Consider the following 12,410-nt stretch of genomic DNA (forward strand, 5'->3'; position numbering starts at 1 on the left):
CTCACCACAAGGGGTGCATGTTACATTCTTAACTCCGGCGGTACAAAAGCTGATTGTTGATGCGTCCACCACAGAAGCTACACTGTGTGAGTGTCCCAGACGTGCGGCCGTCGTGTCTGGTGGCTGGCCCGTGGACTGTTTTTTTTTTTTGACCCCGCACGAGAGTCATTGACCACCTCCTGCCCCTCCCCAAGTGGTAGACTACCTCCTGCCCCTCCACAAGACAGTCAGTCCCCTTTATCTCCTCATTGAGGTGTGTTGCTGGAAGATGATGATAATGGGAAGAGGCACAGCTGTTGAAGTGAAGAGCTTGTAAGGACTTGGGGTGTGGGGGAGCTTTGCATTGGATGTGATGATTATGACGGAAATGCAGTTAAACTTTTGTGGTTCTTCTCCCCACCGGAGGGTGCTCCTTTACCCTCCTCTGCTGCTACATATTCCAGTCTCCCCTCACTGTCCTGCCCCTCGACTCTCTCTCTCTCTCTCCTCCCCTCCTCCTCCTCCTCCGTCGTCATCCTCCAGCCGTCGCCCCTCCGTCATTCTGTCAGGGAGGTTGTTACTCCCCTCGACATTACCATACACTTAGCGAGTCATTCAGCCGCGACCCCTCCCTCCCTCCTCTTCCTCCTCCTGCAGTACCACACTCTGGGACTCCGCAAGGGCGCACGCCCCCTACACCCCGCCGCTCAGCTCTGGCTCGACCCAGACCCAACAACCGGGAGACTTTTGTCCTAGGTTCTAGTGTGGAGGGGAAAGGGGGCAAGTCTTCGAGGACCAGTACCGTGGCCGGAGTGACCGAGCGGCAGTATGTTCACAACTACAGGTGTGCGTTCATTCATTCACAACCTCACGCACATAACTCACTCATACCCAGTGCATATGAGTAGAAATTCATGAGGACACTTATCAAACACTCGGTAATCACGTACAGTGTAGTCATTCTTGCGGACCTTCTGTCGCATCCAGGCGAGATTGACCTGGGCGCTTGTAGTCAACCACTACATCATTTTCCTCACAGTAGAGGTTGTGATGGCCAGTGCATCAGCCCACCCGGAAGTGTGGATGTGCAGGACATCATCAGAAATCCAGACATTAGAAATCCGGAAGATAGTAGAGATATTGTGAAAATTTGATGATACCACAAAGAGAGAATATAAGATGATATTTTTATCCTGTCATGTTAGCTTAGGCCAAACTTAAGTCGATGCCCAGTAAGTCAGACTTTGTGAATGGCCTTCATTAGATACGCTCATATCGGGAAGAGTAGAAAATCCGGCTATCCTTTTTCTGTTTTTTTCCCCCGTTGAGGCGTCCTGCCTCTCAGGTCAGTTTTTATTTTCAGTTTTCTATGCTGTGGTCCTTATGATTCTTTTTTTTTCTCCTCCTACCATGGGTTTATAGTCTTCACTTTGTCCTTTCTGCCTCCTCCCTTGCTCAGGCTTCATCATCATTGTTATCCCACTATGGTACTTGTTGTCTTCCCTCCTTTCCGCTAGAGTTTCTACATTAGGTTCTGTCGCATCCACGACACTTTGAAGCGATTCTCCCTCCCGAGAATGATTGTTAAGAATGCTCTCTTTTGAATATTTACTTCCCCTGTGCATTTTTTTTCCGGGTCCTTCGTCTTCATCTCCATCAGGTAGTATTTCCTGGTGGTACTTGAGGTTTGTCTTACCCAGGCGATCGGAGGTCCTCTGTCGCTGGACAGCGTCTCCAGCTCTGGAAGTCTTCCCCCGGCGTGGCGGCAGCGGCGACCGTGATGAACGCCGTTCATTGTGACCGGCACCCCTGGTTCTCTGATCCATTTAATGTGCTGCCTTTACTCTCTCTAAGTCAGGCTTATGGTCTTCGCGAAAGCTTATGTCCCCTCATCATCCTTTATAACCACAACATGATAAAATATTCAGCTGGGAAATGGGCCCAGAAACACGGAGTCAATAATTTCGCGGGTGCTCCCCTCTAGGAAACCCATTTTCCGTGTCCAGGCTTCCCTGTGATTACCATATTCGTCTGCGGTCGGATCCTCCGGCTTCCCCGGAAACCCCGGTTATGGGGGGGGGGGGGTGAATAACCAAGAATATTTATGGACGTGATTCACAGTGATAGACCCCCCCCCCCCCCAGAGGTCTTGACAACTGGTCTTCTTTTACATATTGGTCTGTTTCTTCGAAAGTGGATTAATAAGATCAGTAATTAACGATCACCGTGGGAGGGAGGCATTGGTTGTACGTGTCTACTTGTTGCGGTAGCGTCATGTTGCTGCTGATGCGTGTTTCCCCCTCCCTGATTGCGGTGCGTTCTAGCGGTCGTTAGCCCCGTAGTGACGATGGGGATGACGCCTCCTCCTCCGTGCTGCGGTAGCATGTAATTAAGTGCGATTAATAATGGCCTCAAGGCGTCCGCGGCCCTGAGGAGGCGTCGTCGTTCCCCTGTCCTCGTTACTGGACGAGGCTATTAAGACCCCTTGTATGTGCGCCGCCCTAGTATTATTGCCGGTACCTCCGAGTGTATTTCATTTTCGGCAGACGTCTTGTCTTGGTGTCTTTGATCATCGAGCTGGATCGAAGTCTTCCAAGGTGTCCCTCCAGCCTTGGACGTTGTCTGTACTTGACACCTGTCGTGTCGTAGTCGTAGAGGTTGTCGTAATGGCTGACTGTGTGCGGTCATAATCACCGGGCGGAGGGATGTAATCCCCTAGTCATTAGGTTTTCGTAATCGCTTATTGTCTCTTGGCTGTGATCGTGTCTAAGTCGCCGTCCGCCAGGTTGTGATCATAATTGACAGGATACGGTCGCGGTCCATGACACTGCCACAGTCCTCGTCCATGGGTCGTCGTTGACTTTTCCTGGCACTGTCAAGCCTCTGAGTTCGTTAGATTCGTCGTATGTCAGTTGGCAGGGTCGTTCTTCGTGCGATTGTTACAGTCGCCGTCAGAGATACCGTAGTGGCCCCTCCTTGTGATGTCGCAACTGTCTTGTGTGATGTTGCAGTCGGTGCTTAGGAGATTTAAGTCTCCACCTTTAAAGGTTCTAGTAACCATGAGGCCGCGCAGTTACTGCCTAATAGATAGCCACGAACCTTGAGGTTGTCGAAGGCGCCACCCGTGAGTGTTGCAAGCGCCAAACCGTGTTTGTAGCGTTCCTGCAGGGCACGTACACTCATCCATGAGGATATTACACTCACCATCATTGAGGCTCCACCCACAATTCGTAAAGTTGTTGCACTCCTCATTCAGCCGCCCGTAAAGTTATATTACCGTCCTTGAGGTTTGTGTGTGTGTGTGTGTGTGTGTGTGTGTAGATGGTGTCTGTCTGTGGTGAGCTGGTGTCTGGTCTTGTCAAGTGTAATATCTTGAGTTAGTTTGGTGCTCACCTCAGCCACTTGTCTGGTAAATTGGTGGTAAGTGGTGGCCATCTATGTCCCTGGTACCAGGCTGGCGTTGGTAAGTAGAGACCTCATTTCTCTTCAGGAGTTCCATTTATTGTGAGTCTCACTTCGCATGCCATCCTGTACTACACCTCCTCCTCTGCTGCATAGTACTAGCAACGCCTGCCTTTTCCATACGCCGGAAGACTGATGGTGTAACATTCACCTGGAGCCCTGAACAACAGCATGTCACTCATGTCATCACCACCTTCCTCTCTGACACCCCATCATCGACACCGGAGGATCTCTGTCCTCTCCAGCTCCTTATAATCCATCAGCTCCTCTCTGCGGTATACCATACCCAGTACTGCCTTTAGCCTTCTGCCATCTATAGTCACCAACCGTCTTCCTTTCTGCCTCCTTATTTTGCTGCCTCCAGTGCTACATTCACCAGCTCGTGCCTGACATATCCCCAGTGTATTATCTCCTCAGCTATATTTTACAAGCTTCTTTCTCCCCAGCGTCTCCCTGATTCCTACTTTACAACCTCTCCAGCTTCTCTGTCGCCTCAGCTATATTGACTAACTTCTCCCTAATTCCACCCCACTTTAAGAGTCATCCCAATTTAATTCATTAGTTTTCCTGCAGTACCTCCCCTCTATATTGACTCTCCAGCTCCCTTTGCTAGCTTGTTACATCTTCTCCACTTCACAGTTTCTTAAACTCCACGCATTACATTTTTTATACCTGTTTACTACACATCATCACGAGTTCCTTTCATTTCTCCTTGATACTTAGCCTTACCACAGTCTCCCCGCCTTTGAATACTATCTTCCACCGTCATGGCTCTTCTTACAAACATTTTTCTTTTTTCAGAAACTTCACTAGCTTCTTCCCACTATCTTCCCCCGAGTATCTTTCCCCCTTCAGCACCTCAGCACCACCCCGCCACCTCCCTCCACCTGATTCTCCTTGGGGAAGTATCACTCACGCCCCGTCGACGCCTAGAAAGGCTCTCGTATCAGAAATTATGGAGGCGTAAAGTGGTATATTGTCTCCGTTAAAGAATGAAGATGACGAGTGGCATGCAGGAACTCCGGGGTTTATGATGGTGCTGTTCATAATGGTGATAGTGGTGTTAATGATGATTGTGCTGATGGTCGTGTCCATCACGATGGCCCCGGGAAATGGGTCCTGTTGATGGTGGTAGTGGCGCAGGAACAGACGGAGGGGAGGAGGCAGATGGCGGGGACCGGCCGAGTGAAGGAGACGTCACACAGACGCGGTCATGGGTTATGTGATGTACAGGGAGGTAGATTGGCCGTGAATGGTGGGCTTCTAGGGCAGTGACGCCTTGACTCTCATGCTTTACCTCTTGGCTCCGGGAGGCAGCTTGTGAAGACTTCACTGTAGACGGTGAGGGGTGGATGTGGATGAAGGTATGCATTGGAATGTGGATTGGGTGTTAGGGGGACAGTGTGAGTGTAAAAGTGCAGTTAAGTGAAAGGGTGAAGGGAAAGTGTAAATATGCCAGTACATTGTATTTGTAAGAATGTTCGCTTTGAAGTTTATTGGTTTGTATGGAGTGGTTTGGAGGTGAAGTATGGGTGTGGATAGTATAGTTTAATGGTGGAAGTGTTTATAGTCAAGAGTACCGATAGTGTTGTAGGGCCACAGGGTAGTAGTTTAAAACTTCGTGTTCAGTGTACCGGTTTAGGTGTTTGAATGGTTGATAGGAGAGCTACGGGTGTGGAGGACAGTGTTTTGGGTGGTTGGGTGCAGGTCAGGGGGGAGTGTGGGTGTTATAGGACACTGTACATGGATATCAAGGAGTGCGAACGGTAAGTGTGTATGTACATTATATTGACGTGGATGTGGGTGGATTCTCTTCTCTCATTGTGTGGGGTACAGTGTACGGTGGTGGTGTGAACAGGAATAGATTATGAATGTGAGGAACATTGCAACTCTGAGCGTGGAAGGGTCTACTCCGCCTCTGAATATGGATGTGAAAAGTTTGGGGCGGAGGATGGAGGAAGAGGGAGGATTAAAAGGAACAGGATGGGGTTATTAGGTCCCATACAGCGGGGTGTGAACTGAAGATGATGTGAAGGAGTTCAGGTGAGGATGTTGTCGGGCAGAGCTGAGCGGGTGAAGGCGTGCGTGGCTGGCGAAGGCGTCAGCTAGGGAGGAAGGGATTAATAGGTGAGCCAGGAGTTATTGGTGTTCCTACACGTCTCCACCCCAGGAGGTGTCACTTTAACGTCACAGAGTGTACCCCTACACGCACAAATTACAGACCGTACTCTTATCTATGGTACGAGTCAACGGGTATTGAATAGGGGTGATTTGTCATGTAAACAGTGTTATTGTGAGCGCATGTAGGGGCGGCGTAGGGTAGGCAAGGGTAATGGCCATGTCTCTCGGCTGGGGTTTGCCGGCGGGGCGTGGCAATGACAAAGTAATATATGGGATCGACACCTGACACGATTCTCCCTCCAGTGGCTTCAGAGGAGAGGTGTTGGTGCACGAGGGGAATCGCACGGAACACTAACCTGGCCACCTATATCAGTGGGTTATATTAATATATTAAGTATACATTTAGCTTCGATAAATAGATTTGTGATTTTAGTGTCGTAAGGAGCACCCCCCCCAGACACACACACACACACACACACACACACACACACACACACACACACACACACACACACACACACACATGCACACACACACAGCTACATACGTATGATTCTAAATCAGGAGAGGACATTTTTACACGAGAAGTAACCAGAAGTAACCAGCCTTCAACGCATAATAAAGTGTTCTACGTTTCGGTAGTCGGGCCTGACCAGTGACCAGTCCACCATATCCCCAGCACCCAGGTATTCCCCATGTCATCCGACTGCCGACACCACACAAATGAGTTGGGGGAGGACGGCGGGAGAAAAGTGCGCATATGAGAGGGGGAATTTGTGGGAAGAAGCACGTGTGTGCAGAGACAGCAGGGGGGAAAAAAAGCAGTAGGAGGTGTTCCTCGCTAGGGGGTGGGGCGTTACCGGCGAACCTTATTGTGTCGTGCAAATTACGTATTTATATGTGGCTGTTACCAGCGCCCGGAACCCCTCTTGTTCAGTTTACTTGGTCTAGTCATTTTTTAACACTATTTTTATATCCTGTCTCTTTTCTGTCTTCTTCATCCCCCCCACTCTACTGACGTTCATAAGTTGTCATTACATGGGACGGGACGATTATGTTTTTGGAACCTGTGGGGTACAAGTGTTGTTGTTATTAAAGTTGATAGAGATTATAATCTTGCACCTTCTTCATTCCTTCCAGTTCTCCCCCCCTTTCAGTCGTAACTTTTGCCCACTGTCCTTTTCATTTCCTCGCCTCCTTCGCCTCCACGGCCCTTCTTAAGCTGTTCCCCCTATTTTTTTTTTTTCTTTTTTTCCCCACCTACGTCGCTTTTCTCTCCCATCTCGCCAGCCCATCCCCCTGCGAGTGTTGCAGGTGGCGGGAGGCCGCTCGACTAACATTCCGTCAAAAATCTAGCCACCGTCAAATTGTTGGTATTGCTTTTGTTATGGGTTTGTTCACCTGCTTGGGTTACTCTCCCGTCACTGATGTCCGCCAGGGTGCTTCTTATTGCACTCGTCTTGACCTTTATCACTCACCCCCGTCTTCTGCTCAGGACTTGTCCTTCAGTTGTTATTTGAAACTATCTCTGTTTTACCCTTGTAAGCCATTTGTTTCTCATTTGTCTGCCCTCCCACGGCAGACCTGGATCTCATCATAGCCTCGTCGCTACTCTTATTGTACTCTCATTTTCGCGCCCCCCAGAGACCACAATTCCCGGTCCCATTTCCGTTCTTGCCATCATAATTTCAGATGTCAGAAGCTTGGGAACGAAGCCAGGTGACAGGAATACCGATGATGACGTATGGAAGCCCTCTGGTGATTGGTCCGCTGGTTTTGTGGGTAGCCAATGATGGGAGCCGTGTCAGGAATACGCACGATGATGCATGACGACACGTGTTTGTGAAGTTGATTGGCTCGACTTGTTTTTCTTTATATTCCCGCCAGTGGGAGGGCAGGTGGTAGAAACAGACACACGAACGATGACGTAGGGTGAGGCAATCTGCTGCTGTGTTGTAGCTGCCAGGCGCAAGAGTGAGCTTGGCTCGCTGGAGAGAGGTTTAACTACCCAGTGGGGTGGATGGGAAAGGTGGAAGTGTCCAGCGGGGTGGATGGGAGAGGTGGAAGTGTCCCAGCGGGGTGGATGGCAGAGGTGGAAGTGCCCAGCGTGATGGGTGGGAGTCAGTTTAATTACCACTTGCTCCTACCCATATTGCCATGGCATGGCCTAAACGCTAGACACTCGACAGATATCAGCGATGAAAATTTTACAAGTGAATTTTAGTCATGTTACAGAGATGGGCTGCAAGCGCCATGTTTTACTGCATAAATACACATTGCTGTGTGTATCCATAGTCCATACATATATAAACAGTTGTGATAAACGAGTCAAAGGACAGGAGTAAGCTGAAGGCTTCATGTATCGAGAACATGAATATTCACCGCAAGTGGGGTCAGCATATTTATGTATTCTATGTATTTTCACGTGAGCGAAGTAGCGTCTGGGTCAGATAAATGAGCCATATGACGCGGTTTTGTATATTAAAAATGACCGGAAAATCGACGGTATGGTTGATTTATCACTTTTTTGTCTGTTTGGACTGCAGAAGTTTACGGAAACTGGTACCCGGGTACTCCATCAGAGTGAATGCCGCCATATTTATTTATTGTCTTGCTGTGTTCGATCACTTAAAAGTCTAAAGTATTGTATCGGAATATATCGTTTTTAATTTTTTCCCCATTTTTGCCTGAAATATATGAGACCAAAAATTGTTATTGTAAATGAAATCTTTGAAATGCAAGCAAAGATTATTCAAGTATTTTTAAATATAGATCGCAGCGCAACCGTTATTTGACCATGACGTCATCATTGTCAACAAAACAGAACGAGTTGGTCCTCCGCTAAGCTTCTTTACAAATAATATGGATACATCCCTTTTTTTAACGGAGAATGGCGACCCAGTTTGCTCCCATTGAATCAGTGATGGGATGTCCCGCTCTGGAAACATCGATTACTTTAGAAAATCCCTAAACAGTGCTGTCAGCCTAGTATGTGACACTAGGAAACTTTTCATGTGACCAGTGTGTGTGTGTGTGGAGGGTAGGAACATTTTGTTTTTGCGTTGCTGAACCTGTTTCAACAATTTTCTTGTGATGTAAGAGTTCTTGTGTGACAGTGCCTTTGGAAAAAGAAATCATCACTTGGCTCTGTCCTCCGTTTCTTCGTTTGGAAACTAATACAGGAATGGAGGATTCCCAGCCCTCAGGCCCCGCCCCCTGCACACGCAGGAGATACCGTGAGTAGTATTCTTTCTCCCCAGTCCATTAGACAATATAAAAGTCTCTTAAGGTCCCATATATCGATTACATATATGTGCACATTGCATGCATGTCAGCACCATTATATGGACATGAGAGCAGTGTGTAAGGGAAATCGCGGGGATTAGAGATCATACGGACAGTAGAGCAGTGATGAGAATTTCATTTGTGCGCGTACATAATTACATTAATGAGGTTCATGGGTTAGCAAAACCCAGATTTAGGAGTAGGAATTCATTTGTCAGTGATGTGTTTAGAGTTCATAAAACGTTAAGACTTTGAGAAAGTGGCACTCTGTTTTGTAGTGTTGTATGCTTATTTGGTACATGACATGACTCACGAGTTATATCTCATATAGGATCAAGTTCTGATTCGGATATGTCTGTACCCCATTATAATAGTCCTGGCCCTTACAGTGCTAGACTGAGAACTTGCACCGGATTTTTTGGTGTTTGGCCGATGATTATTCCTAGGCATACATATCCCAGGATGAAGTGGTCGTCCTGAATAAGTTTGATAGTTGATGACGGATATGAAGACCAAGGCGTGGTATATGATAAGGGGCGGGACGTGAGGCGATCATTGTGATACGGGTCGGAATGTCTCTGTCGTCGCTGCTCCTTGCAGTTACCATTTTTTCTTCCTAACCCCCACTCCATTGTTATTTACCATTACACGCAACATTTTCTATATCCCCCCCCCCCCTACTTCCCCTTCCTCCTTCATCCCTCCAAGATCACCACCTCACCTAAACGCTCAGGTTTAGCAAATACGTGTAATGTCTAGCCCACGCTGCAACTTGTGGATTGGTACACAGAGTGGTTGAACTAACATACCTCACCCATGTATTTACTCAGCCACCTCACATACAGCCCTACATCCCCCCTGCAAACATTTTTGCATTTTATTTTGTCACCCTTTACAGTGTGTTTTGACATTTGTGTGACCTGCCTATAAAAACTTTGATAAAAAAAGATAAGAAATAAGGGCAGCTGAGTGTCTCCTGGAAATCAGTTGTCACTGTAGGATCGGTGATTCCTAAACTGATTGCCTGTAACACTCAACAAATACTGTATGTAGTACTTTTTAACAAAAACTGAATTGTACGTCCTATATTTCTAAAATTTGGGACTCAAACGGGAGTGATTTTAGAATGTCAGAGATGTTGGGGAGGGGAAGTAAGTCAAAAGAAAAAACTCTGGATTTTTAGGGATTGACTTCACCTTTGCCACTTCAGTGTGTTGCTCTTTGAGAACTGCCAAATTTATATTTTATTCTAATTGCATTGGCCAGAGTTGACACCGTTAAGGAGGTTAGGTCACTTGGTTGTGAAAAGTAATTCTCTATAAACACTTGTATAGATCATGAAGGTACATCCTGGGAATCCTTTGGTGTTTCCCTTCGGGATACTACCGAGTGTGATACGTCAGGAGCAGCCGATCATCCCAAAACTTGTCCTGTTTCAGATCCAGCCTCTAGCTGGGCCCCTGGAGGGAGGCACTTTGGTCACCATCGAGGGCAGTAACCTAGGGCTCCGGGAGGAGGACGTGCAAGAGAACGTCTTCATCGGTAACGTGCCGTGCCATGTGCACGAGTACTTCGTGTCCGTCAAGATCACGTGCCGGACCAGTCCCGCGCCGCTGGGACACGGGGGACCCTCGTCCACTGATCTCCAGTTCCCTGTGGTTGTGACCACCCCGGCCGGCACCACCCAGTCCACTGTGAAGTTCACATACACGGTGAGGAGCCAGCTGGTTACCTTGCTGTTATTTAGCTTTTAAGATTTTCTTACATGAGGGAAACATTTTATTGATAGCTTGTGTTTTGAAATTTGTTTTACTCAGTGGAGACATTTAAGTGCACTGCGTACAGAAGTACATCGACGCAGGCGTTGTACAGGGTATTTGCACTTGGACGTATTATAAACCTCACCTGTCTTAAGGGTTCTTTGTATGGTATTTATATTTATGAACGATATGAGTATTGGTTCAAGCAGTTCAAAATGCTTCCCTGGGAACCACGGAAGGTTTTTTTTTTTTTTTTGCCAGAATTTATTTTGTGATATTGAGCTGCCGTGGGTGTATGATATCCACTCTCTAGCTACCTACATCATTTGATTGTAACTTCAACTCTCCTTCTCTTGTCCTCAGAACGTGAGCGTGACGGGAGTGTGGCCGACGCACGGGCCAGCGTCAGGCGGTACTGTGCTCTCCATCAGCGGCCGCTTCCTTAACGTGGGATCGCACGTGTCGGCCAAGCTCGACGACCTTCCTTGCGCCGTCAACAAGACGCAGTCGTCGTCGCACCGACTGGTTTGCGTCACCTCGCGGGCGCCGGTTTCTGGGGACGACAGTAAGGAGGGCGACAGCTTGCCGTGGACAGTGAGAACTCTAACGGTGACGGTGGACGGGGCGCGTCGAACTCTTGCCTCGCCTTTCACCTACTCGCCGGACCCGAAGGTCCTCGAACTCAAGCCTCTGCGAAGTCCATGGGGTGGTGGCCGCCTCGTTACAGTCCACGGAACTCACCTAGACGCTATACAGGCACCACGGATCACTGTCAATCTTTTCGAACGTGTTCTCAATTCTTCCGCATGTCGCGTCTTGAGCTCAGATCAGATGGAGTGCCCTTCACCGCCGCTGGACCGTGATGCTGTCTTAGCTATTCTGGAAGCACACGACAGCGTGCGCCGCCGTCGCCGAAGTCGCAACAGAAGATCTCACAAGGCGCAGAGGTCCCCACGGAGACGAGACCATGACGGAGACGAAGTAGCTGTAGACGTTGGCTTCGTGATGGACGGCGTCGCTTCCGTTCTGCATCTGAGGAAGCACTTCCCCAATGTGCGGTCCCGCCTAACCTACCTGCCAGACCCCCAGTACTACGCCTTCCCCCATGGAGTCAAACTCTACAAGGGCGACACGTTAGTGATAGAAGGGGAGCACATCAACGACGCGGCAGACGAGAGCGATGTCCGTGTAACAATCGGAGCCGCGGTGTGTAACGTGACGTCCTTGGCGGGCACACAGCTCGTGTGTACGCCGCCAGAAGTCCAACCAGATCCCACTGACGAGCGCGGCGTGGCGACCCCTGAGCGGCTGCCGTTGGTGGTAGTGCACGTAGGCCAATACCTCCGTTACCCGCTGGGCGTCCTGCGCTATGAGAGGAACCGGCGCTTCCCTCTGACTCCGGAGGGCATTGCCGGACTAGCAGGCGGCGCGTTGTTCCTAGTGCTTGCGTCCTTTGTGGTGCTGGCCGTGTACCGCCGCAAGTCGTCCCAGGCAGAGCGAGTGTACAAGCTGATGCAGCTGCAGATGGACAGCCTCGAGAGTCACGTCCGCACTGAGTGTAAACAAGGTGAGTGTTATTCTCCCTCCGTCATCACTGGACCTCTTGAGTAGCGGCCGTCATATGTCAGGTGTGTCAGTCATATAACCTAGTTTAGATGTTAAATGACATTTATGACAAGTGACAGTGTGAATCAGGTCTATCCAAGTTAGGTGTCACTTGCTAAATGAAGCCTGTCCACTCGTGTGTGTAAGACTGCAGCCGCTGGTGTTGCTAGGTAAGCCATCCTCCCTCCCGTCTTTACC

At 48.9% G+C, this 12,410-nt stretch overlaps 1 protein-coding gene across 6 annotated transcripts in view; it reads left to right on the plus strand.

The window, feature by feature from the left end:
* The window catches only part of LOC139765190 (plexin-B-like), a 538,550-nt gene that overhangs the window by 476,804 nt on the left and 49,336 nt on the right, over positions 1 to 12,410 (plus strand). For all 6 annotated transcript variants that reach the window (XM_071692470.1, XM_071692474.1, XM_071692472.1 and 3 more), the window contains exons 9-10: positions 10,287 to 10,559; positions 10,971 to 12,174. In XM_071692470.1, the coding sequence (XP_071548571.1) occupies positions 10,287 to 10,559; positions 10,971 to 12,174 (1,477 nt within the window). The remainder of the gene's footprint in view (positions 1 to 10,286; positions 10,560 to 10,970; positions 12,175 to 12,410) is intronic.

Source organism: Panulirus ornatus, chromosome 53 (genome assembly GCF_036320965.1).
Source record: "Panulirus ornatus isolate Po-2019 chromosome 53, ASM3632096v1, whole genome shotgun sequence".
NCBI classification, from domain to species: Eukaryota; Metazoa; Arthropoda; class Malacostraca; order Decapoda; family Palinuridae; genus Panulirus; species Panulirus ornatus.